Source organism: Panthera tigris, chromosome B4, assembly GCF_018350195.1.
Source record: "Panthera tigris isolate Pti1 chromosome B4, P.tigris_Pti1_mat1.1, whole genome shotgun sequence".
NCBI classification, from domain to species: Eukaryota; Metazoa; Chordata; class Mammalia; order Carnivora; family Felidae; genus Panthera; species Panthera tigris.
The window spans coordinates 53,102,384-53,130,032 of NC_056666.1; the positions used below are offsets into that span (position 1 = coordinate 53,102,384).

Genomic DNA, 27,649 nt, shown 5'->3' on the forward strand with positions numbered 1-27,649 from the left:
ACCTTGGGGGCATATTTCACATTAAATCATTTCACTCTTTAGAATTCCCATGTTTTGCGATATTATCAAAACAGAATTAAAAATGATTGAAATATTTTTGCCTTCTCATTTTTGTCATTCATGACAGTAAATTAAGCTATGCTAATGATTTATTTAGCGTATTTTCTTAATAAACTAGAAACCTAATGGCTTACAAACTTAAAAAGCTTAACCTGGGTTAACATCTCTCTAGGACATTCTGACAAAAGAACCATAAAGCTATGTATTAGCAGATTCTATCAGACAGTAATATTAAAATATCTTCAAAACAACTACCATTTGGAATCTTAGCTATCAAAGAAATTATTATGACTAGGTATATTTATTCATGATAGCTATTTAATACATTACTATTAAAACTTAGATTTCAAAAACTTGATCTTTAGAAGAAGGAGTACACGTTTTTTGCCACATAAAATAAGCATCATTGAATTTATGGTAATTATTATATTGTATTACAGCTCGTGGGGCATTCAGAATGGGACCACAAGCGAGGGCCAAGAGGATCACAGGTAAGTTTGTTTTCCTTTCCTTTTTTTTTTTTTTTTTGCATTTTGTTTCTTAACGTTTTGAGCCATGAGCCTTCTAAAACTCAAGAAATAACAAGTAGAAAGAGGAAGAGGCAAATAATCATGCCATTTGTTTTTATTTAAGTTAGTTGTGATTAAAGTCTGGTTTGAAATCCCAAAGGCAGATGCCTGCATATTCTTCCTGAGAGCTTTCTGGTATCCCAGATTGGTTGTGTTTACATGAATGTAGATTTTATATTCATCTTGTCTCTGCACAATACATTTTGATCAGCAACCCACTCTCTTGCTTTTATTCACTTCCTTTGATAATTTTTCAGTGTATTTTCTTTCTTTCTCTATCTTCCTGTTTTTGGTTAAATATTTTGAAACATAATCAAAGTAAACCCTGAACTAATTACAGATTTTGTCTCTAAATTAACTGTCTTCGTCTTAGGGAAATAGAAAGATGAAAGGACCTATTATTTTTGAAAAGAAACAAATTCTGAACCTTTCTATATTACCAGATTGTTTTCATTGTCTTACTTTATGTCTTAGGCAAGGGGAAAAGCTTCCATGACGCATTTATGCTTTTTAATGACCTAATTAGACAATGTGGATTTGTTTTGGTTCCATAATTACTTTGCCTGACAGAATAAGGACTGAGTTTTATACTAAGAAAATTCTCTCTCCTCCTAGGGTGTTTGTGAAGAAATATGAAAATCATTTATCTCCTAGTAGCCTGTGTGTTTACCTGTCTGTAGACATGCCAAATAAAAATTAAGTGGGTGGAACATTTTTACCTTTCCTGCTCACACTTTATATTTGTCACTAAAAAAATATGGCTGAAAGAAAGTTGAATATGTAGCACTGCATATGAAAGTCTGTTGTGAACTGTGAGATTCTCCGGAGTGTTTTATGAAGCTGATGCAGACCGGCACGGTCATCAAGTTGGCATGGTAGCTATCTAATTTAGGTCATGGGAAACTAAAACCCAGTCAATCAGTTGTTTTTCGTTGAGATTTTAATAGCTGTGGTTTTATTGTTGTCCATTATCAACTTGATTAGTAAATAATATAAGCCAGGCCAATTAAGTCGGTTATCCCACAGAATTTATGCCCTGCTTTCCTTCACTCTTATTTCCTCTTCTCCATTCTCTGTCAGCTCTCCATCTGTATACATCTGTAATGTTTTAAATCAGAATTTGCTGCAAGATTGGTAATGAAATGACGACTGTGTGGTAAATGCTTTGTGAATCCAAACCAGTTAAAAAGTAAAGATGAGCACGAGTAAGAAATTGAACAATTCTGATAATTGCCACCAAAAACATTTTGATATTCAAAACATGCCAAGTAACTTCATGCTGACATGCCCCTTCAAAGGGATGTAGTGTTATGTTATGTTTGTTTAAAATTTGTGTTATTTACTCCTCATATGACCAATTTGGGTTTTTTAAGGTTTTATTTAAATTCCAGTTAATTAACCTACAGTATAATATTAGTTTCAGGTGTACTATATAGTGATTCAGCACTTCCATAGAACACCTGGTTCTCTTCACAAGGGCACTCCTTAATCCACATTACCTATTTAGCCCATCCCCCTACCCACCTCCCCACTGGTAACCATCAGTTTGTTCTGTATAGTTAAGAGTCTCTTTTTTTGCCTCTATTTTTTTTTCCTTTTGCTTGTTTCTTAAATTCCACATATGAATGAAATCATACAGTGTTTGTCTTTCTCTGACTTATTTCATTTAGCATAATACTCTCTAGTTCCATCCATATCATTCATTGACTGATAAATGGATAAAGAAAATGTGACACACACACACACACACAATGGAATATTACTCAACCATAAAAAGAATGAAATCTTGCTATTTGGAACCCATATAACCTATTTGGATAGAATATATCTTCAAGTTTGAATTGGTCACTCTGTTATAAATTAGAAAAAAAATGTCATAAAGGCACAATATTGCTTGTGTTAAATATAAACGTAAAGAACTCAGAGTGAAAAACTTTTAAATTCTAGATACTGCATGTAGCTAGAAAACTTCAAAATTCCATATACACAAATATTTTTATAAATAAAGTTTGATCATATTTGAAAGCCCGAGATGGTTCTCAAAAGCAAAGGCATTGGAACATTCTTGCATGAACTACCATTATCAGCATCAAGGCAGTCTTAGACCTTTCAACTAGCTAAATAAGTATTCTAAACAAGTGTTCCTTTGTCTCCCTTTGATTCTTCAACACAGCTAAAAATTGCTAAGGTAGAAAGAAAAATACACATCCAAAACTGAAAACAGTAACTACAACAAAAAACATTATTCTTTGGAAATTTCAGATAACAAGTATTAGGTAATAATTTCTTACCTAATATTGATTGCCCACTGGGGGGAAAAAGATACTGTATTTATGTTTTATATCATTGATCCCTTATCTTGCTATTATTTTCTGGGGTGATATGTCAAAAGCCTTTTAACCATTTCAAAGGAATTTCAGACAGTCTTCATCTGAATAAAGATTTCTTAATAATTTACTAATACTCAAATCCCATCTCAGTTTAGTTTAATTGGAGACATTTAGTAAGTTTTTAAGTGTTTATAATGTATACACACTGTGGCAGATCTAAGTCTGAGGAAAAACTGAGTTGACAAGGTTACTGTGTTCCAAGAGCTCACAAGTTATATTTGGAAGCAGAACAATATTTGAATATATAATTTTCATATAAGGCAGTCTGGTAAGTGTAAAATTAAATATATAAACAAAACATGATAGGAGTTGAAGTGGGACAGAGTATTTATCCCTAGTAAAACTACTTCTTGGAGCTGATATTGGAGGTGAGCCTTCAATGCTGGATAAGATCTTAGAAGTACAAAGGGAGGAGAAGGAAAAGCTTGAGTAAGAGTCTGAACTGGCAGCGTATAGGACATGTTTGGATATATGTGAATTTTCTTTATAACTTCTTTGTAAACATTTATTGGTTAAGGGCTGTTGCAGGAACTACAGCAAAGGAATGATTCAGAGAATGTCACGCATTATTGATTAAACGTGAGGAGGAAGTAAGGAGGGTCAAGATGTTGAAATCCAGTACTTGAGGAACTAGCACCATTCACATAGCCCAGTTTACAGAGAAGACGATGAGTTTGATGTTTGTGATGTTACGTGAGAACATTTCCACAAGGATATTTCCACAAGGAAATATCAGACAACTACTTGAGATACCATTCTGATGCTCTGTAGCCAGATTAGAGCTCTGTAATCAATTGAGAATGCTAATCCTACATGTGATAATTGAACTACATCAGACATAGATCCTAGAGGAAGAATATTAAAAGGGAAAAATGAAAGAAAGACTGATTCTTGGGGAAGGCTAGTTGGAAGGGCTGGGATGAGCCTGGGGAGAAAATTAAAGCATGCCTATGTTCCCACTAGGAGACCATTTGAAGGAGAAATGATGCAGAATCGAAAGCAGCATACTATGAAGTTACACTAGGAAGAAAGTTGAGACAACAAACAAAGGTTCACAGAAACAAAACAAAAACATAGGAAATACCTTTCAATATAGTGATTAGCAGGACATTAGTGAGCTTTGAGAATGCCATTTTGATCGAGAAGGGATGGAAAGCAGAATACAGAAATTAAATGACTAGTATAAGATAGAATGTTCTCTTGGAGTTTTGTTTTAGAAGAGAGATGGCAGCAGAAGTGAGTGAAATTTCTTTTTATGCCACAGTGAGATGTGTGTCTCAACAGTTATTAATGGCAAAGAAAAAAGAATCTGTGTAGAGAGGAAACTAGTGAAAATTCTTGACACTGGCCTGTTTAAGGACTGGAAAAATGGTGTGGTTCAGGGAAAGGAATGTACGTTCTTCCAAAGTGGCCCTTTTGGCACCTGTTGATGTGCTGCCATCAGTCCCCTCACCAAACCCCACCATTCACCCTTTAGTCAGAAAACTGACCATGTTCTCAAAGGAACTATTGGGTAGATTCACCAAAAAGCACACATGAAGAAGTTTTGGAAAGAAAGTAGAGGCATCTATACCAGAGCAAGGTATAAGAAAAAGAGACAGATAGTACAAAGTAAAAGAAATACTGTGAGCCTAATGATTTCAGTTTTCTTGGTAGACAAAGGGTGCAAGAAGTTGATGATTAATAGTGGAACATCTTGAACGGTAGAAAAATAGATGGAATATATTTGTTTTGGGTATCTAAGAAAAGGGGACTGGCTTGATGTTTGAGTATCAAGAAGTGCCTAGTAAAAGCAGAGGCATTTTCTGTGAGTGGGTAGCCTGTAAGACAAATTTTCACCCCTTTTGTGTTGATTTACAACACCACCAATATATGTCAGGCACTTTCTTTAGCCTTTAAGGGGTCAAAACTGAACAACTTTTGTCTTCAAGAAGCACACAGTTTTACCTAAAGTCAGCCTTAGCTAGAGGATAAAAAATAATCAGCTAGTGGTTTCTTTTAATATTTTTATTTATTTTTGAGAGAGAGAGAGGGAGGGGGAGGGAGGGAGGGAGAAAGGGAGAGATAGCACAAGTGTGCAAGGGAGGGGCAGAGAGAGAGGGAGACACAGAATCTGAAGCAGGCTCCAGGCTCAGAGCTGTCAGCGTAGAGCCCAATGTGGGCTGAAACTCGTGAACCCTAAGATCCTGACCTGAGTAGAAGGAAGATGCTTAACCAATGAGCCACCCAGGTGCCCCTCAGCAAGTGTTGAGAGGATTAGTCATTATCAAGATAGAGTTAAGCTTATCTTGGATTTCCCCCCATGTGTTTATTACTAAGTAAAAGATTTTCTCAAATTTGATGTGATTCTCCAAAATTGTATCATGTGTGCACTATTACAGATAATAAGGGGTACCCTTCAAATATTTATCATATGGAAAAATGTATATCTTGTTTCAAGTAAACTGCACCACTTAATTGCATATGACTTTTCAGAATCAATAATAATTTAATTCAAATTGATTTATTGCAGTAATTTTGTGACATAATTTATGAACTCACAGCTTTCTGTCTCTTCTTCCCCTTCCCCCCTTCCCCCCCTTCCCCCCCTTCCCCCCTTCCCCCCCTTCCCCCTCTCCCCCCTCTCCCTTTTCTTCCTCTCCATCCCCTTCCTCTTCTTCCCCTTCCTCTTCTTCCCCTTCCTCTTCTTCCCCTTCCTCTTCTTCTCCCTCTTTTTTCTCCCCATCCTCCCTTTCTTCTGTCTTCTCCCTTCTCCTTTTCCCTGCCCTGCCCCCCATCTTCTTCCTTCTTCCCCTCCTCCTTTTCCTTCTCCACCATGTTTTTAAAGTATATATTCCCAAATAGTAGATCATCCAAATTAGGGAATATGCTAAAAGATTAACTTCCAACAGCATGCAGAACTCTTTCCTCTGGCAGCATTCCCAGTAATACCAAATGAAGTCAGGGATGAAATTCTCAGAAGGCAATTAGTTTTTTTATTTTTCTTTAAATTCTTGAAGAAAAGTTTTCCAGTGGGAAGTGAAGAAGGGCAATAGAAAATCACTCTCCTTTGAAAAGGTTAAAAATGTGAGGAGTGGATTCCAAGGAGTCTTGTGGGAAAAGATTACTTCAATTTGTGAGCTTGCTAAGATTTTAATATACTAGGAACCAGCAGGCTCTTCTTTACCAATAGTTAGAGACTAGCAAGTTCTTTAGTTGTTTAGTAAATTAGTGATGACTGACAGAGTACCAGTCAGGATTCATCAAATAGACTTAAGACCACTTATTGAAGAAACAGCTTTTTGTGTGATTTATGTAATTCTGTAGACAATGAAATTCTGGTTTGTATGTCCCTAAATAAGTGATGTGTATATAATAGAAGAGCACAGCTAAGTATTCTGATGGGGAAAAATAAGTTATCAGATACACTAAGCTATTGGTATGCTTAAAAATGAAACAAAGATGGATATGTAACGTATCAATATTTATGGAATGCAGCAAAAGCAGTTTTAAGAGGAAAGTTCATAGAGTCTACCTCAAGAAATAAGAGAAGTCTCAAACAATCTAACTTTCTACCTCAGGGAACTAAGAAAGAAGAAATGAAGGCCAAGGATAGTAGAAAGAAGGAAATTATAGAGATTAGAGAAGAAATAGATGATGTAGAGACTAAAAAGAAAGTTAAATTAAAAGCTGTTCTTTGAAAAGATAAAAATTGATTAACCTTTCGTTGGACTCACCAAGAAAAAAGAGAACACTCAAAATCAGAGATGGAAGAGGAGATGTTATAACTGATACCAAAGAAATACAAAGGATCATAAGAGGATCAGTCTCTTATAAGACTAATGTGAACAATTGTATTCCAGTAAATTGGACGACCCAAATGGAATGGATAAATTTCTGTAAACATACAACCTGCCAAGGCTGAATCATGATGAAATAAAAAATCTGAACAAACCAATGACTAGCAGGGAGATTGAGTCAGTAATCAAAAAGTTCCAACAATCAAAAGTCTGGGACCAGACGGTTTCACTGGTGAATTCTACCAAATATTCAAAGAAGAATTAATAACATTCCTTCTCACACTCTTTTAAAAAATAAAAGAGGAGAAACTCTTTCAAACATACTTAATCTGATACCAAAATCAGACAAGGATGACTCACAAAAAGAAAACTACAGGGCAATATATCTAATGAACATAGATGTGAAAATTCTTAACGCAATATTAGAAAATCAAAATCAACAATACATTAAAAGGATCATACACTGTAATTAAGTGGGATTTGTTTCAGGGATGCAAAGATGGTCCAACATTCACAAATCAGTCAATGTGATATATACCACATTAACAAGGTGAAGGATGAAAATGATATAGTAATCTTGGTACATGTAGATAAAGTGACAGAATTCAGCATCCATTTATGATTAAAAACTCCCAACTTCCTTCCCACGGAAGGAATGTATCTTAACGTATTAAAGGCCATATATGAAAAGCCCATAGCTAATATCATATTCAACAGTGAAAAGCTGAAGATATTTCTTGTAGGATCAGGAATAGATATTCACTCTTACCACTTTTATTCAATATAGTATTGGAAATCTTAGCCAGAGTGATGAGGCAAAATAAAAGAAAAAAACAACAACAACAACAAAAAACTACTGAAGGCATCTAAATTGAAAAGAAGAACTAAAATTGTCTCTACTTGCAGATGTCTTGATATTATATATAGAAAACCTTGAAGACTCCATTAAAAAACTGTTAGAACTAATAAGTGGCTTCAATAAAGTTGCAGGATATGAAATCAACACCCCAAAATCTGTTAAGTTTCATTACACTAATAATGAACTATCAGAAATAGAAATTAAGAAAACAATCCCATTTATAATTGCATCAAAAAGGACAAAATACCTAAGAATCAATTTAATGAAGCAAAAGACCAGTCTATTGAAAGCTATAGGGCATTAATTAATGAAAGAAGTTAAAGACATAAGTAAATGGAACGATATTCTGTGCTCATGAATTCAAAGAATTAATATTGTTAAAATTTTCATACTTCCCAAAGCAATCTAAGATTCAGTGTAATCCATATCAGGATTCCAATGGCATTTTCACAGAAATAGAATAATCCTAAAATTTTCATGGAACAACACACACGCACACACACACCAACTAAAGAGCCAAAGCAATCTTGAGAAAGGACAAAGTTTGAGGCATCATACTCCCTGATTTCAAACTGTATTACAAAGCTGTTACAATTAAAACAATATGATTTTGGCATAAAAACAGACACATGGGTCAGTGAAGCAGAATGGAGAGCCCAAAAATAAACCTACACACATATGGTCAATTTATGACAAAAGAGCCAACAATATACGGTGGGTAAAGTATTATTAAATTATTAAAGCCTCTCTTTAATAAATGGTATTTGGAAAATTGGACAGCCATATGCAAAAGAATGATGCTGGGTTACTATCTTACACCATACACAAAAGACAACTTTAAATGGTTTGAAGATATGAATATGAGACCTGAAACCATAAAACTCCTAGGCAAAAACATAGGTAGTACGCACCTTGACATTGGTATTGGCAATATATATTTTTTTAATCTGACACCCAAAGCAAAAGCAACAAACGAAAAATTAACATCAAACTGAAAAGCTTCTAAGCACCAACAAAATGAAAAGGCAAACCACCGACTAAGAGAAAATCATTGTTAGGTCTTATGTCTGACAAAGGGCTAATATCCAAAACATACATAGAACTCCTACAACTCAATAGGGAAAACATAATTTGATTAAAAAATAGGTAGAGTATCTGACTAGACATGTTTCCAGAGAAGTATACAGATGGCCAACAGGGATGTGAAAAGATGCTCAACATCATTAATCATAAGGGAAATACAAATCAAAACCACATGATTTATCACCTCACGCCTGTCAAAATGATTATTACCAAAAAGAAAAGAAATAACAGTGTTGGTGAGCATGTGGAGTAAGGAGAACTCTTGTCCATTGTCGATAGGAATGTAAATTGATGCACCACTGTGGAGAACAGGCTTCCTCTAAAAATTAAAAATAAAACTACCATATAATTCAGCAGTTCCACCTCTGGGTATTTTTCTAAAGAAACTGAAACACCAATTTGAAAAGTACCTGCATGCCACCTTCATTGTAATGCTGTTTACAATAGACAAGACATGGAAACAACTTAAGTGTCCATTGATAAGTGAATGGATAAATAAATTATTATATGTATTATATACACATACCCCCACACATCAGTGGAATATTATTAAGCCAGAGAGAAGAACGGAATCTTGGGATTTGAGACAATGTGGATGGACCTCCATGGCATAATCTAAGTGAAATAAGTCAGAGAAAGATAATGCTATATGGTGTCTCTTCAATGTGGAGTCCGAAAAAAAATTATTACACACAGAGAATGGGCTGTTGGTTGCAAGAGGTAGGGAGTAGGAGATAGAAATGGGTGAAGTGTTTTTGGTTTAAACAAACTGAATAAAAATTTTAAAAATATTAAAAGTAAGTAAATAAATTATCTGTGTCTTATTTAGTAGCATGGCTTTAAGTGTCTATCACATACAAGAAACTCCAAACTATGAAACTTCTAGAATAAGAAGCATATATGTAGATAAATTAGCTTTTGCAGTAATATTTTAAGTCTTAAGGATGGATTTTGATGTCAAGTTATCATACTTGAGTATCCTGTCCACTCAGGTGTTCAAGAGAATGATACTTGACAGCTACTCATATTGATAAACCTAAGCATTTGCATCCTAAGGATCTAATTCAGGGCAAAGCAATTCTTTTCTATATTAAGTAATTTGCTTTTGTTATGAGAGTAATTTAAATGCTGTCCAGGTTTACCTGGAATAATGCCATATAAATTTATTAAAGTTAATTTCATTTAATACATTTAGAAAGACAACCATCCAGATTTTTCAGGAATTTATTCCAAGGGATTAATGTGAGCAGATTGGGAATCCATGATTACATTGCCCAAACTCCTGATGTGTTACCAAGGAATAATTCATATCCTAGATGAAGCTAGCTGCCAGTGTTAACTTTTTCTGCAAACACAGTGTTTTTCGCTTGTACTTCCTTCTCATTTTTTACTTTACCATGTATTAATCTAATAATTATTATCATTTTTTGGCATCTCTCCAAGGGAATATTTTTATTGTTGTTGTGTTGTAAAATTTGTTTGAATTTTGTTTATATGGGCCAAAATGCCAAGTATTTGCCTGGGCCCTACATGTTTTAGGAATGGCCTTGTCGTCTCATACAATCGAGGCAGGAAAGGACCTGATTGTTTAATACTTATTGAATGACCCTCTTATCTTGGAGGCTGTGGACATCATTTACATGACATGTACCTTATACTTGTTTTTGTTAAATCAGAACTTTTTGGTACATCTAAAAATCAAAACTGCCCATCAAATCCTCCTCTGAGTGTTTTAAATTTTACCCATTAGATCTAAATTTTTGGATAATCTCTCCCCCATATTTTGTGAAATTGCTTTTATCTGGTGTTATTTTACTGTTATGTCTTTAATTTACGTTGACACACTTTATAAGGTACAGTCTTAAAAATTTGTCCTGATGCTAACATCCAAAGAGGACACATAGACATTTCTTTTTATCTTAGTTCAGAGAAAGGGAAATGGTGTTTCTCTTTAACAACTGAACCCAGTGGTTTATTACTTCTCCAGCATCTCTGGTCTCTCCCCAGTAGAGGCCAGTAGCAAACTCCCTAGTAGAGGCCACCCACAGTTCATATGGTAATGAAAAATGTGTCCAGACATGGTCAAGTGCCCCCTGGGAGGCAAAATTGCCTCAGGTTGAGAACCACTGAGATTACAGCATAATCTCTTTGCTATACATATAAAAGATAATAAATAAATATTTACTAATGAATGTTGATATTTCATATAGGAATATGGGAAAATACTTTTTAGGTGTAGCTTTTGAGCTTTCAGGTTCCATCTTTAAGTCTACTAAGCAATTTTAAAGGGCATATTCATTTTGTTATGAGGTAGTTACTCACAGTAGAATCATTCCTAGAAAACTAGGAGGAGAAAATGCACTGTTTCCACGCGTAAGCATCCAAGTGATTCAGAAGAACAACCTTAAAGAGAACATGGCTGTGTCTGTGCAGTGGTTGCACAGAATGTGTTTCTGATGAATTGATGGATGGCCTTGAGTGAATCACTCTTCATCAAGGTCCCTGGTCTCTAAAAAGGCATTGATCGATGAACAGGAATTAAACAAGTCCACAGAGATAAAAGGGGAAATTGCCACTGGCATTTATGCTCTCCTCCTTCCATGTTTATAGATTAGTAGAAATGTTGTTCAGTAATTATTGAATGACCCTCTTGTTTGGGGACTGTGGACAACATTCACGTGGCATGTATACTGCCTTATGCCTGTTTTTGCCCAATCAGAGGCTTGTGGTCCATTATATGAAACACAACAAAGAAAGGAAATAAGCAGCTGGAGATGACACACGTTTATCTGCAGGAGCTATAAATAACTTAAGCAATAGTCAAATGTAATAAGTCTATAAAAGTATACTTTGAAGAAAATAAAAACAATGATAATTCTTTTCATTTGTTAGAATAACAGAAGAAAGATAGACTATCTGGAGAACTGTTAGTTTTGTCTTGGAATTGAAATGCCTGACAGAGGGAAGTAATTTTTACTGCAGGCTGGATGATTTTATGCAATCTCTGGCATAGAGTAAGATCTCGTTCTTCATTCATTATGGAACGTGCTCTACAAGGAAAGCTTTGGGGGTTGACGTTTTAAATTTTTACTCATAGATAAAGCTGATGAAAAAAGATGGAGTTGAACATCGTTAGATTTTCATGGGAGACAAAAATCCAAGGCTAGGATATATTGACTTGAACAAACCGTCCTGTAGAGCAATAGGTGAAGGTGAGGTGAAGTGAAGGTCATATGAGAATTAGAAAGCCAGTTAACTCTAAGGGGTGAATAAAGGCAACAGAAATAAGAAGTGACTGCAAGAAAGAAAAATAACTGATCTTTTAAAGTGAACATGGACATCTGTTTTGGTATACTAACAAAAACAAAACAAGACAAAACCCAAGATGCAGGTTTTTAAGCATCTTCTTTGTATAATTGGTAGACATTTGGAGACAGTGAATGTTATTATTTAATTTCTTAATGCAAATCTAGGTTATATGCAAAAATATACATTTCTAATACATAACAATCTTATGGAATTTTTCTTTGCTTCTTTTGTAGGGGATGAACTAAAAACTTATTTAAGAGATTTCCCCACATGATTTTATATTGTCATCAAAGCTACTGATTTTTTTTTATAACATTTTACATTGGAGAAGGAGGTTGCTTGGCAGTTGTGTTCTCAATTTAAGTGATTGTCCCATTTTGCGTAGAATAAAGCCATTGTGTAAAATTAAGTAAATCTAAGGAACGGGGGCTAATAATTACAAAGTAAAATCCTGGCGCAACATTAGAGATATTAGCGAACTGAAATTTCTCAAAATTCACAAAACTCAAGCTTCTTGTCAAGTTTGATTTTCCAGATCATAGGGAGGGTTTTTGTTTATTTGTTTTTGTTTTGTTTTTGTGGTGATGCCTTATGCAATGACCCATTCCCAGCAAACTCTTAGTTTTACTAGTTAAAGCTTGTTCTCACTGGCAATGTGCAGGTTATCAAACTTGAATCAAAATAGTTTGGTTGCTGAATTATCTGGCTGTATGGTTAAATACTTCTGGGTGACAGTACGCACTTGGATCTCTACAACTATTTCCATTTTAGAATTTTGTAACCATGTTGTTTTCTTTTCAAATCGTTTTAACCCCAAGTGTACAGAAAGTTGTTTACACACCATCGGTGATACGCACTTACATGAGCAATTAAAAAAAAGTTTAGGAGAAAAACTCTCAGAAGGAGATTATGGGTGAGACCAACAGATGGAATGCAAATTTCAAAAGTTAAACCAATGTGATCATTCAGGAAGATAAAGAAGTGCAAACAGATGTAAAAGCTCTAGTTCTCCAAGGATTGAAAGCAAAGGAATGGAAAGAAGTTGTCTATCAAAAATGATACAAAAGAGACCCAAGGGAAAAAGGATTAGTCAATAGAGGAAATATTATTTCATGAAGCGAAATAAGGACATGACCATTGCAGCCATGTTGAGAAGGTTAACATGCATAAAACATTGCATAAAAGCCCTTTGATCCTGGGCATCATGATTTGGGGCAGCGGTGGGGGGTGGGGTTTGCATGCCTTAAACCCATTTTTACTAGTCAGGATTACTGTGACTCACTGCCATAACTTGTTGACATTTCTCTGGTACTTCAAGAATGTGTCAGTGTGATACATACTTGTGTTTTTAGGCCTCTTACAGTTTTTTCAAAAATATTCCAATGCACCAAGTCAATTTGTGAAAACTAATCCCAGTGTAATTTTGTTTCCATTTTGATGTAGAAATACAGCATAACTTTACATAAGTTTTGGCAAATACTGTAGTATCATCCCAGCAGTCAGTTTTATTTTATGCTGAGTATGGTAACTCCATACCCCAAACAGTAGATTTTTAATGAATATTTCCAAAATAAATGGAAGCATGTTGAAATTTAATAACTTACAGTTTAATTTAGTAAGTTTTGTTGAACCAGTGTGTTCTGAAGAAATTTCTATTAATCCACCATAAAATATAGCATCTCCCTAGGATTTATTGAAATAATTTCTAAAGCGTAAAATAATAAGGCTAAAAAGCCTTTTGTTTTATTTATGCTATTCCTTTGCCTTCCAATTTCTCTCTTTCAAAGCTTACAGGTAAGTTGATTCCCTCCTTTTAATATCTTTGATGCCATATTGTAGGATGGTATTTGATTACTTGAACTGTAAACTGCCATTATGATCTGAGGAAAAGTTGTATTGATATTAATGTAGGAGAAGATAGAATTTAAATATATACTTTTCCATATTGGAGCATGTGTTCCTCTCATTCTCCAGACCCCTGTGGCTTCTCCCTCCCTTCCTCCTCCCCGCTTTGTTCTCATGACATGGACTTTTTGAGTGCAGGAGTGGTCCTGTCTCATGCAGCGCAGAGATCTAAAATTTACATAAGGACTTGAATAGAAACTTGTGACACATGATATGACCAGGCTTTTCATTATTTTTTGCTATTTATTTGGCTTAAAACCAGTGGAACAAACTGAACTTGGCATTGCTATTTCTGTTCAAAAAGAAGAAAAATATATAATTTTACTATTTCTTATGTTTTCGTCTTGGCACTGCGGCTTTTGTTTATGGAAAAAGATAGGATAGGAAAGTGCATTATTTTAACTTCACATGATAAATAATCATACCAAACTAAAATTCCCTTAAAAAGCATTTGTTATTTTTTTTAATTATCATTATTGCAATGCACACTGCCACTAAGTCAGTGCAAGCTTGAGAAATAATATTAATATTTTGTTTAACATTATAGGTTCAAATGCATCACTAAGATTATATTAATGTATTCCATTAGAATTCAACTAGTTTCTGTGCCTGTGCATGAAAGGGAAACCTTCCATTTTATTATGGATGTTATTTCCTCTTCATAAATCCTTACAGAATTTATGGAAAAGCATTTTGATTACTCTTTTTTTTTTTAAGAGAGAGAGGAGGGAGAGTGCATGCTTGTGCCCACCTGCAAGCAGGGGAGGGGCAGAGAGAGAGGGGGAGAGATTTACTTTTGATAAAAATGATTTACCTTTGGTAAAAATGATAACTCACACTTTATTGTTAAACTTACTTGTAAGTGTTTTATGGACGTAGCTACTTGGAAATATTAACTATTTTTATCTGAAGTAAATTTATACCAAATAATAAAGAAAAATGGGAATATAAGTAATGTCTGACTTACAAATGTTTCAAAGAGGTTCTGTTTTCATCATTTTATGCACTGATGGTCATGAAAATTTGAATTGGGAGATGCAGTAGGGGAAATAAACAATTTTCCCCGGCTGAACAGCATATTATCCATATTAAGTGCATACATAGCATATAGGAGATGCTATGTTACACTGAATATCAAGTAGTTGAAGACTTTCTCCCTTTTTTTATATTATATTTCAAACATGCAGCAAAGTACAGCGAACAATGTACAAAACCATATGCTTACTACTTAGACTTAATAAATATTAACATTATGCTACATTTGAATTTTTTAATTAATTGATGATTGCTTAGAAATACTTATTAAACTTTTTTATAACATGTACACTTTTCTCATTAAGAGATATATATTTAGTTAAATTTATTTCACTATACTTGACAATGGGAATGCATAGAATGTGGAAAAAATTAGTATGGAAAAGAATTAGAGAATATGGAAAGGAATGTGGAAAAAATGAGTTTTTCAAGGAGATAAGCAAGATGCAGGGGTTTTTTTGTATGTAAGCAGTACATTAATAAATATGTATACAAGTAATATCTATTTTAACACCATTTGGAATAAGCTGGTGGTGTATGACCAACATTTAAATAAATACATATCCAGAAACAGGATTAACATAAATGTGTGAGATAGTCATAAGCATGCCCTGTATTAAAATAATCTCTTTGGAGATATTAAGAAAAGAATATAAGAAATTTTATTAACATTAAATATTCTCTTATAACATTAAATATTCTCTTCTAATTCTCTAAAGCTAATAACAATTAGCTTTGTTAACTAGACCTAAATTTCTTTTAAATCATATTTTAGAAAATCATCCCTGTATGGGTCATCAGATCAACTTCTTACAATCAACTGTATGTAAAATTGGAAATGGATGTTACTATCTATCCCTGTAATGTTTTCTAAAAGTGTTACTTGCTATACATTGCACATAAATATTTAATGGTTATTTTAACAGCTTAAAAGACAAAGATGTTTGATATATTTTTATTTTAAAAGTGTAATTATTTATGTAGGAGTTAGAGTTACCAATAGTGTATTCATCTCTTCAAAACCTTACAAGGGTTGTCACATTTGCATACACAGTGAATAGTTTTTGCAGAGCAGATTCAAAAAATAAAATAAGAATTGTAAAAATCCTTAAGGTACCACCCTATTTAACATTTTTATTGATGACTAGTTTGGACAAAAAATGCACACTTATATTTTTTGTTGAACATAGGATATGAAGCTTATATGTGAATAACAGAGTATATTTTCATTAAACTCCAGCTAAAATACTAAACCAAAAAAGATTAAATTGAAGAGGAGGAGACAAAATTTTGCACTTAAGTTTTCAATAAATTTCTAGTATGAAGGTGCCTGCATATTTTTATAAACAAGTGAAGAAATAGAAAAAAGGCTTAAAGGTCCGGGTTAACTTCAAGCCCAAATCATGGCTTTTTCTAACAGCATGTGCAACCTTGGGCTCTGTTAGCAGTGAGTGGTTAGCAATGACATGCAGAGAAGGAGTCATCTAATAAAATCTGCACTGGCGATATGAAACCTGCAGTGTTGCATTCAATTCACATTCCCAGATTTCACGAAGGGTGTTGAAAAGTGGATCCATTTACACAGAAGATCACCATGTGTAGACAGTATGGGAGAAAGAGTGCTTTCTTGAGTCATCAGAAGTAGTAGGATGTTGAAGGGGAGTGCAAATTCTTTTTTTCTCTTTGAAGTCCTATAAGATGCTATTTGAACAAATGGATAGAACCCAAGAGCAGTCAAATTTTGATTGGATATGAGGAGGACATTTCTGGCTATTCAAATTGACCTAGAAATAAAATAATAGTGTCCCTGACTATGAAGTTGTTTAAATGATTGTTATGTAGAATGGTTTCTATTAGAGCAGATGATCTAACCTAATAAGAGTGTGTCTCCTGATTGTTTCTGAACAGTGATTAATAGTCAAGATACTAAAATCTTAACCTCCTAAGTTAGTGTGACTCAGAGAAGAGTCCTGTTATTATGCTTTTCATTTGATGGAAATTTCCAAATCTGGGGAAACCATAGGTTTTAAACTCAGATATAGACCATATTCTTTATAGAGTATAATTGTCGGTTTCCCTTGGGGAGTGGCTTTAAAGCCATCGTTTACATGGATTAACAATATATATCCATTCAGTGTCACCTAGGGAGTTTATCAGAGACTGATTGACAAGGTTTTAGATGGAGCTAAGCAACTTTCCTTTTAAGAAGTTTCCCAGGTGATGTGAAGAGTATCCATACATTCTACCATTGACTTAAAGGAGTTGTATTGGATGCTGAATGGATTTCAGTGCCTAAGCTAATCTTTTTCTCACTCCTGTCTGAAATTCTGAAGTTAGAGCTATATTTCTTTACTACTCATTGGTGTTGATTTGTAAATTGTGAAAGCTTACATTTTGTATTGATATCAGTCATTTATTCATTAGTATGAATGAAGCATAATGAGAATGTTTGATGAGGGAGCATAGAAGGGCAAAGAAACAAAGGTACTCAATACTGGAGTTGAAAGTCAGGGAAACAATGCTGACAACTGATACTGGTTTCTCTTCCCCCAACTTAAGGTGCCAGGACAAGAAATTGAACAACTCCAACAACTCCATGTGTAATCTACATGATTGATGCACATCCCCCTCCCCCAAGTTGTGCAGTGTACAACATGAACAACTGCACATGTTTAAAGGGCCCTTAATGCCCTTTAAACCTCTTTCTACACACACAACAAAATGTTTGTTCTAAAACCTAAACATGACTGTGTCCCTCCAGTTAACTCTGTGGAAAAGGACATAAGGCCCGTTATTGACTCCTAGCTTTCTACTAACATCTTCACTCCCCAGAATAGATCAGATTTCCTGTTCCTTGGATGGCATTGTGTTATTTCACCCTCCATGCTTTGTAAATGTCTTTTATCTGCCTGTAATAAATGCTCCCCCACCTTTTATTGTCTTCTTAAATCCTTCTTCAGTGCAGTGAAACATTGAGTACCAATGCTTCATTTAAGCAGTAACCATTCTCCCATAACACATTTTTATCCATCATGGATTTGACATTTGGGGTGAAAAGTGTGAAATCTGAGCATACAGAATTTTCATTTAATTATACTTCATGAGTTGGTTCTGGTGTGGCCCTGCTTTGATTTGAAGCATACCTGGAGTTTCAATCAATATTCAGGAAAAGCAAATTTTAAAGAACTGAGTATTGTTTTAACAGTTTCTGAACATTAAAAAATACCTTATTACTGATCATGCATGGTGACAATATTTACCAAATTGTAGAGCTCCTACTTGTGGAAAGTCTGAATAAAATTTTATCCTGTAAGGATTTTCAATAGTTGGATCAATTAGAGAAGACGAATTGAAAAACTTTTAAAAACAAGGAATCCAGAAAGTAAGAGAAATCACATCTATAATAAACTTGTTCAGCTTATTTCTTAAGTAATCTATTAGGTTAATTTTAGTGTTAATTTTTTAACAAATATATAACCTGGAACCAAAAAAACTTCACAGCCAAAGTTCTAGAATTTTTAAACTGCTACAAAACTACCTTAGAATGTTAAACAGAATTTTTATTAGCTTACATTTCTTCAGTAACATCCCAAATAGAACCCCAATCTCTCTACCCAAAAGTAAAAGATTAAAGTGTTGTGACACTTGATAATCTTTATCCAGTACCAAATCTACACTTAAAGCTTGATAATATATTTTCTTCTGCTTGTTTTCCTATTTTCTTTGTGAATTAATTGCATGCTTAGAATTTTTAAAGGTCTAATTTAAAATTCATGGAAGAACGTAAAAATACATAATACCCTGTCACCATAGCAGGAAGTAATAAACATCTGTTGAAAGAATCACTATTTGAGCAGACAAGGCATTTATATATAAGATATGCTAGTGATTTAGTGTTTCTGTGTCTGCTAAACTCTGATGTAGTTCAAGCATATATTTCATACTTAGAAGTTATCTTTGTAAGATGTATGAAATACAAAATCAGAAATGTCAATATATAATGTCCTCCCCCCTCCCCCATATTGGTTGGTACCTATCAGTCATTACTAGCCAAAATGGTGATCCTGCGTTTCTGACCTTATTAAACTTTCCAAACTTGGGTTTTGGTTTATCTTGGACTAACATGCTAAAGTAGAGATTCTGCATGCCTTTTCTGTTCATTGACTTTGATGGTACTTTTTTTTTCCCCTATAGTAATTTCTCATTGCTTCCTGTAACAAAAGATAAATGATTTGAAGTAAAATATTAAAAACATATCTTGAGTTAACTTCAGGAAAAAGAAACTAACATTCAGTGGATTGGTTTTTGTTTTGTTTTGCCAGATACTGTGTGAGGCACTTCATTCACATAATTTATTTTAATCAATAAATAATTCTGGAAGGCCAAAATTAAATTACTTTTTCAGCTGAGGTTTTTTTGAGCATCTCCTGTGTTTGGTTTTAGTGCTAGTAATGAGGCAGTTTCATGGAAACAGGGCAGACAAATTTTGCCCCTTAAGAAGTTCATATTCAAGAGTTCTGGATAACATTACACATTCACAAATGAAGAGAAAGACTTAAACAGTCTATAGGACTAGCCAAACATCACAGAGCTAGAAAGGGGTAAGGTTGTGTTTAAATCCATGTCTGGCTCTAGAGTGCCGCTTCTTTAAAAAAAAAAAAAAAAAATTAGCATTCATTTTTGAGAGACAGAGTGTGAGTTGGGGAGGGACAGAGAAAGAGGGAGACACAGAATCTGAAGCAGGCTCCAGGCTGTGAGCTGTCAGCACAGAGCCCGATGCCGGGCTGGAACTCACAGACCGCGTGATCATGACCTGAGCTGAAGCCTGACGCTCAACCGACTGAGCCACCCAGACGCCCCCTAGAGTGCTGTTTCTGACTCCACTGCGCTATATTACCTTTCACCAAGATATATTTGGTATCTGATTTATGAGACCATCAAAACACTTTACCAGATAAGGTAAAAATTCAATTTTTTATACCACAGCTAATTACCATCTGTTAAAATAAACTCACTGTTATTGAATGAAACCTTAATTTTAATTAGAAACAAAGCCCCATCTCACGATAGAGGTTATAAATTTAGAGTCTCAGAAATTTAAATAACTGCAGGGTTAATCTCTGAACACCAGGTTTTCCGAACAGCCTTATAAATGTGCAGGAAATAAACATTTCGGAATTACTTTTCTGACAAAAAAAAGGTGGTTTCAGGCAACACACATATACCACTGCATTTTCTGCTGCCAAGCCTGCCTTCCATAAATTAGATTTATTATGTACAGTGCATGAGGAAGTTCTCCTCCAAACCTGTGCAGCTCTCACACCCTCCCACTTGACCACGTATGCAGCAGGACTGTTAAAGAGGTTAGTTTATTTATGATGGAGTAGAAATTACCTCTAAATATGAACTTTGGAAGACCTCTGAAAGTGCTGCAACCTTTCATTTTCCCACTGAGGTAAAATTTACTGTACTTCATCGTCTTAAAGCTGCACATCTGTCAAAGCAAATGGTTGTAATTAAATTTCCTTGGAATTTTATGGAACTACAAATTTTTGGGTAGAGTCCTGCCGAATTCCACACTAACTGAAATGAAAAGTAGTTTCGTGTGGTGGTTTGGAGAATGCTCTTTGAAGTAATAAAGATCCCAACTCCACCATGGAGCACATATATCATCTTAATACGACACTTAACTGCTGGAAGTCATAATTTTCTCATCTGGAAAATGAGATAATATCTACTTTGTAGGGTTGTTCTGTGGATACGGTACATTGTAAAGCATTAAATCAAAAAGAGTGTCTAGAATAGAGTAGACATGCTCATTTAAATGGTAGCTTGAAACACCTCAGCATCCATCCTCTGCCACCACAACCGTCACCAACCGTCCTTTATCTGTTTCTGTTCAAGAACTATGTGTATGTTCCCTCAGAACATATACTACTCATTTACCCCAGTGCCACAGAGAACCACCTTACACTGACACATTTGTCAAAATGTCCTGCATACGTCAATTAAGCATTTTCTTGTGTTTCTTTCCCAAAGACAGCAAGATCTCTCAAAGAGAGATTATGCTACCTTGTGAACTACTCCACTGAAAGACGATTAGCTTGAGCTCACCATTACGCAGATTTCTTTGTTCTACGAGAAATGGTATTGTAACTGAGCTCCAAAGTGGAGATATCTTCCTTCCAAGTGTCTGTAAATGTCATTTAACATATTATTTATTGAGTTACCTCTGATTACATAGGTAAGATAAATTACCTGTCTCATTGGGAATGCCCACTTCTCGAGTAATTTATGAAGATGAATTGTAACATCATCCATAATCATTTTCAATGAGGATATTAATTTTTATGTTCTCTATTTTGCAAAACAAGTTAAGTTGTCCTCATTAAACTTGGATTTTAACTTTTTAAATTAATACTTTTGTTTACTTGGAATGTGAAGCAAAACGTAAATTTACAAAAAGTCAATTTCAGCTTCCTTAATAGTTACCTAACCATTTCGTTAGAGCTAATATATTATTTAAGATTAAGCTACAAAATTAAGCTGTAGAAAAATGATTCAAAGCAGGAGAAGAAAATAGAGCTTTGATGAAATCAACAATGACAAAAAAATAGAATTTAATCTAGCCATAGAAAGAATTTTTTTTAACCATAGAAAGAATTTTCAATAGCCTGTGAGTAGATTTTAATGTGTACTTTGGGTTTCACCTAATTAAGTAACTTTAAAAATCACCTGATGCTGTTCACTGGTAATTTTTTTGTGTTTGGGAATTTTATCTATATAAAATTAAGTAATTTAAGGTATAACATGTTAATCTCTACGATTGGGATCATCTATAGGCTTCCATCCATGTAGAAAGAATTCTTTCTCTGCTTCATTCTGAGTTATATCATGTTACATGATTCTGTTAAAATTAGCAGTTGATGCAATTTTCACTAAAGAGGCTGTTTCTTTCACCCTCCTTTTTTTAACCCCCAAATACTTGATTGGACGTGACAGAAAAGATTTAATTTCAAATTGTAATCTGACAGTTTCATTTAGTTTCTTAAACACAGTATGATTGAAAAGATCTTTTCCAAATGTACAGCTAACCTCAGATGCATAGAACTAATAGAAATTACATCAACATTTGCATATTCACAAATCAAAGAATTTATACCTAGAAACTATTGCCACATCTTAATTTGAACTTTTTACAATACTAAACTATCTCATAAGTGAATGTTACTGAAAGAATTGCTTTATTTTACATTACTGGTCTTTATGTTTCCTAAATGTGGTTTGGGAATAAAATATTACCTTATTCTGAAGCAGGAATTTGAGAACAAAATTTGCCTCAAATATAGATTGAATTGTGAGCAGTATTTCATGTGTTATAATTTTTATGTTGTCCACTGAATGTTAGAGTAGCAGGAAGTGGCAAAATTGACAAAAATAAAGATGTGAACATATTTGAAATAGAGTACTATATGCAAACTAATTAAAAACAGAGGGATGAGTAGCTCGGCAGAAGCATTAAGGTATCCTAAAAACAGGAAACAAGGATTGCCTTGGTCTTACATACTGTGAAAGGACTAAATCCTCTACTAGCAGTAGACAGAACTGAAGAACAACTCTTTGAGCATTAAGCAGTCCATTGCCAGTGGGAATAAGATTAGACAGTCTTTATTTTAAATATATTCAATTTATGGAAATTTACAAAAATAAAATTTGTAGAGAACAATTTTCTTGTCAGTCACCTAAAGACCTTCCTTGATAATGAAAATATTATATATTTTTTCTTAGTTACGTGCTATTATAGGCACAGGTGGACCTTCTTATTTTTCAAATGGAGTATGTCCACTTGTGAGAATACAAGATTCAGTGACCCAGAAAGAGTAACATGGAATTACACAAAGGAATAAAAGAAAAGGGTAAAGTGATAAATGTTGAATGAATGTATGCTTTCCAGTTTCTACTTTTAGATCTTTACGTTTCAGAGCCACTGGTAAGTTTACAGTTAGTTATTTGTAATCTTTGTTAGGCTTATCTTTTGCATTTTCATTATGACACACAACTGTACCATGTTGCCGTAAGTGTTCATTCAGAAAATATTCTTTGAGTATATATTTTGTGTTAAGTGCTATAAATGCAAGAATAAGCATGATTCTTGCATACCTGAAAAAAAAAACAGCTACACATCATTCATCAATTCATTAAATAATTCATTGAACATTATGACTCTTCTGTGTGGGCAGACACTGCATTAGGCATTAGAAATAGGAACACAAAAATGAAATCGCCATGTTCTTAGAATGGATGAAAGTGTGTTTGGTACTGTGTTGGCAGCATGCTTTGAGAATGATAGAGACTATAAGAAAAATGTAAATACATTCGATATTCAGGTCATGCCTGATAGAAATGAGGGTCATTTGAGACTCTTGAGAGTTGATTCAAAATTAGAGAGTTGATTCAAAAAGGGAAGGGTTATGGAGGACTTCCCATGCAAAGGCAAGTTGTATAAAAGCTTAACAGAATTTTAATTCCGTAAAACAGAGCGAAGAGTGCTGGTTGGGAAGCAGGTTGAGACTGACAGAGGTCACATCTTGCTGGTCCTTGTACTTTTTTTTCATTCAAGTGTAATTAACATACAATGTTGTGTTAGTTTCAGGTGTAGAATATAGTAATTCAGCAATTCCATATATCACTCACTACTCATCATGATAAATGTACTCAATCTCCTTTACCTATTTCATCCATCCCCCTCCTACTCCTCTGGTAACCATCTGTTTCTTCTCCACAGTTTAGAGTCTACTTTTTTGTTTTTTGTTTTCTTTTTAGTTTGTCTCTTTTTTTTTTTTAAAGCTTATTTATTTATTTATTTTTTTTTTTGGTGGGGGGAGAGAGAGAGAGCAGAGGAGGGGCAGAAAGAGTGAGTGAGAGAGAGAGAGAGAGAGAGAGAGAGAGAGAGAGAGAGAACGAGAACCATAAGCAGGCTTCACACTGCCAATGAAGAGCCCAGTGAGGGGCTTGAGCTCGTGAACTGCCGAGATCATGACCTGAGCCAAAACCAAGAGATGCTTAACTGACTGAGCCATCCAGGTGCCCTTGTTTTGCTTCTTAAATTCCTCATATGAGTGAAATCATATGGTATTTGTCTTTCTCTGACTGACCTCACGTAGCATTATACTCTAGATCTATCCCTGTTGTTGCAAATCATAGGATTTCATTCTTTTTCATGGCTTAATAATATTCCATTATACACACACACACATACACACACACACACACACAACTTTCATTCATCTATTGATGGACATCTGAACTATTTCCATAATTTGGCTATTATAAATGATGCTGCAATAAATATGGGGGTGCATGTGTGTTTTTTTTTTTTATTTTTACCCAGTCTTCCAGGTATAAAGTGATATCTGATTTTGATTTTAGTTTACATTTCCCTGATGATGAATGATGTTGGGCATCTTTTTATATGACTGCCAGCCATCTCTTTGTCTTCTTTAGAAAAATGTCTATTCAAGTTCTCTATCCATTTTTAATTAGATTATTTGTGTTTTTTGGTATTAAGTTCTATACGTGTTTTGGATTCTAATCCCTTATTAATACATCATTTGCAAATATCTTTTCCCATTCAGATTTCCTTCTTGTTTAGTTGATGATTCCCCTCATTGTACAAAAGCTTTTTATTTTGGTGTAGTCCCAATGTTTAATTTTTCTTTTGTTCCCTTGCCAGAAAAGATAAAAAAATGCTTCTTCGGCTAATGTCAGAGAGACTACCACCTATGTTTTCTTCTAGGGATGCTATGGTTTCAGGTCTCATATTTAGGTGTTTGATCTAGTTTGTGTGTAGTGTAAGAAAGAGGTCCAGTTTCATTCTTTTGCATGTACAGTGTTCTCAGCACCATTTGTTGAAGAGACTTTTTTTCCCATTGTATATTCTTGCCTCCTTTGTTATGGATTAATTGACCATATAAATATAGACTTACTTCTGGTCTCTCTATTCTGTTCCATTGATCTATGTATCTGTTTTTGTGCCACTATCATACTGTTTTGAACATTGTAGTTTTTAGTGTATCTTAAAATCTGGGATTGTGATAGCCCCAGTTTTATTCCTTTTCAAGCTTGCTTTGGCTATTCAGTCTTTTGTGGTTCCAAACAAATTTTAGGATTGTTTGTCTAGTTCTGTGAAAAATGTTGTTGGCGTTTTGATAGAGATTGCATTCAATCTTTAGACTGCTTGGAGTAGTATGGACATTTTAACAATATTGTATTTTTAGATGATACTTTGCTAAGGCTTTTGAAGGACCCTGAATTGGGAACTAATATGATTAGATCTATAAGTGAGGAAGATTATTCTGTTAGCAACATAGATAGGAGATGGATTGCTTAACACTTTTCAAAGTCATTCTGTAGCACTTGGATAATAATAGATGAGCTGAAAGCAAGAGATGTGAGGCAGGAGACAAGTTAGGACACTATAAGGATAAAAAAGATAAAAACAAGCTGGACAAGTGTGATTGTAGAGATTCAAAGGAAGGTTATGTCCTGTCATGTCATGTGTTGTGTCTTGTCCTCAGGCCTTCTTTTATGACCTCCTCTAAACTAGCTAGTCCCCTCACCATACATCTCTATTATTTACTACCACAGCCGTATGTTTCCTTTATACTATTTATTAAAATTTGTAATATTTTTATTTACTTATTTATCGTACTTATGAGTATAGCTGTAAATGGGGTGAACCCAGGCATGCTTTCTTCACATTTGTGTTCCCAGTGCCTGAGCAAAATATTTGGCACATAGTAGCTACTTGACAAATATTATATTTTTACATTTATATATTATATATTATATTTTATATTACATTAATAAAAAAATAAATATGTGGGAAGAACAAGCAAAGGATATCTTTTATTTTTTTAAATTGAGGTAAGTAGGTAATGTGGTGTAATCATTGAGATAGGAAATGGAGGAGGAGAAGCAAATTTGGGGGGAAGGAGAATACAGATTAAGTTTTGAGCCCATACAGATAGTTTCACTTTAACGTGATCACCTTCTAAGAGGCAGTTGCACATATGATTGTGAAGTTCATGAGAAGGGGCCAGACTAGAGATGTAGATTTGGAAGTTTTTAAAGATTTGGAAATTTATGAACTAAGCCAGCTGCGGTTGCCCAAACAGAATGTGAAAGAATAAGGAGATGGCACCCTGCGACACAACACAGCCTCAGGAAATGCAGTAGCATTACTAACAGCATGAGAAGAGGAAAGTATTAAATCTTACCAGGATATCAAGCAGAAACCAGCATAAGGACTACCCACACTACCCAAAGATTACCCAAACAAAGAATCCTAGGAATGGTTTTCAATTCTGAAGAGTCAGCTGGAGCAAAGTTACAGGAGGAGGCATAAAAGCACAGTGCTTTGAGAGCCCAGTGAACAGGTCAGCATGGTGGAGTAGCACTCTAGCACATGTGATCCCTGTGGGTCAAGTGTGGTGGAGAAGATGGGTTAGGTAAGAACCACTGTGACACACTTTGTTTACCCTACTAAGGAGTTCGGAATGAAACCAGTACGTAATAATCACTGAAGGATTTTAAGGAAGGAAGGTCTGCTACATTAAGTCCCACCCCTCCTCCCACCATGTCATTGAATTCTGTATTTTTTGGATTGGTGCATGTTCACATTCATGTGTATTTTTGCATAACTTCCATGAGTCTGGGAATCAGAGTGTGAATTTGGATTCTAACTGGCTTAGTTAGCCCCTAACTAGTACCATGATTTTAGACCTTAAATAACTTCTTTATGTTCCAGCCTTCTTAATTAAAAAAAAAAAAATCATGAATTTGGCTGTGTTATCTGTAATGTCACCCATTGCTTTACAATTTTGTGGTTGTGGTATGTGCTTTGGAAATGGGATTTGATGTATCCTAAAAATGCCCAGTCATTTTATTTGCCAGAAATAAGGGGAAAAAATTCTTTGGTTCTTTTTATAATTATGGGAAAGCTAGTGAAAAATGTAAAGACTACTGAAGTAATAGTTTTCAGGAGATGGGACAAAAGTGGAGATGTGCAATTAGAAACGAGTAATAAATTTAGGTTTGAAAAATTCATCAGAGTGGGAGAGGAGCTGTTCTATGAGAATTGCACCCATTTCACTACTTGTTCCAGGGAGAAACTTTAATGGAGTCAGAAGAAGTTGGTAAAGATTATTTGTGAATTAGGTTTCACTTCCTCTGTGAGAGTTTCACACTATTCTGAAGGAGTACAAGGCCAAGGCAGCCTTCATAAATAAGCGGTATTTCTTATGATGTTTTTATTTTTAATTTAAGGATAGTATCAATCAGGGTGGAAAAGTACTGAAGCATTAAAGAGACCTCGACTCTCAAGACCATAAGGTTTATTTCATGCTCCATCTTGTGTTGTCCATCATGCTTTGGCTTGGAGCTGTGTCCATATTGCCCTTCCTTTAAGACAAGGTGGTGGGGCAGCTGCCATCTAAGGCATTGCCAATCATTGGCGGGGGGTGGGGGGTGGGTAGGGAGGTTATTTCTTGAGCAATTAAGTACCACACTCTGAAAACACACATCAGTTCTCCCTATCACTCATTGGCCACAGCCAGTGGCATGGCTCCACCTAACCATGGAGGAAGCGGGCAGTTGTAA

General features: G+C 34.6%; 1 protein-coding gene across 2 annotated transcripts in view; it reads left to right on the plus strand.

Annotated features, from left to right (window-relative positions):
* PDE3A (phosphodiesterase 3A) overlaps positions 1-27,649 on the plus strand; it is a 319,114-nt gene that overhangs the window by 190,911 nt on the left and 100,554 nt on the right. Inside the window, exon 2 of one of the 2 annotated variants that reach the window (XM_007072865.3) lies at positions 501-551. The exons of the other annotated variant lie outside the window; for it this stretch is intronic. Within the exon in view, the coding sequence (XP_007072927.3) occupies positions 501-551 (51 nt within the window). The remainder of the gene's footprint in view (positions 1-500; positions 552-27,649) is intronic. 2 annotated transcript variants of the gene reach the window in all.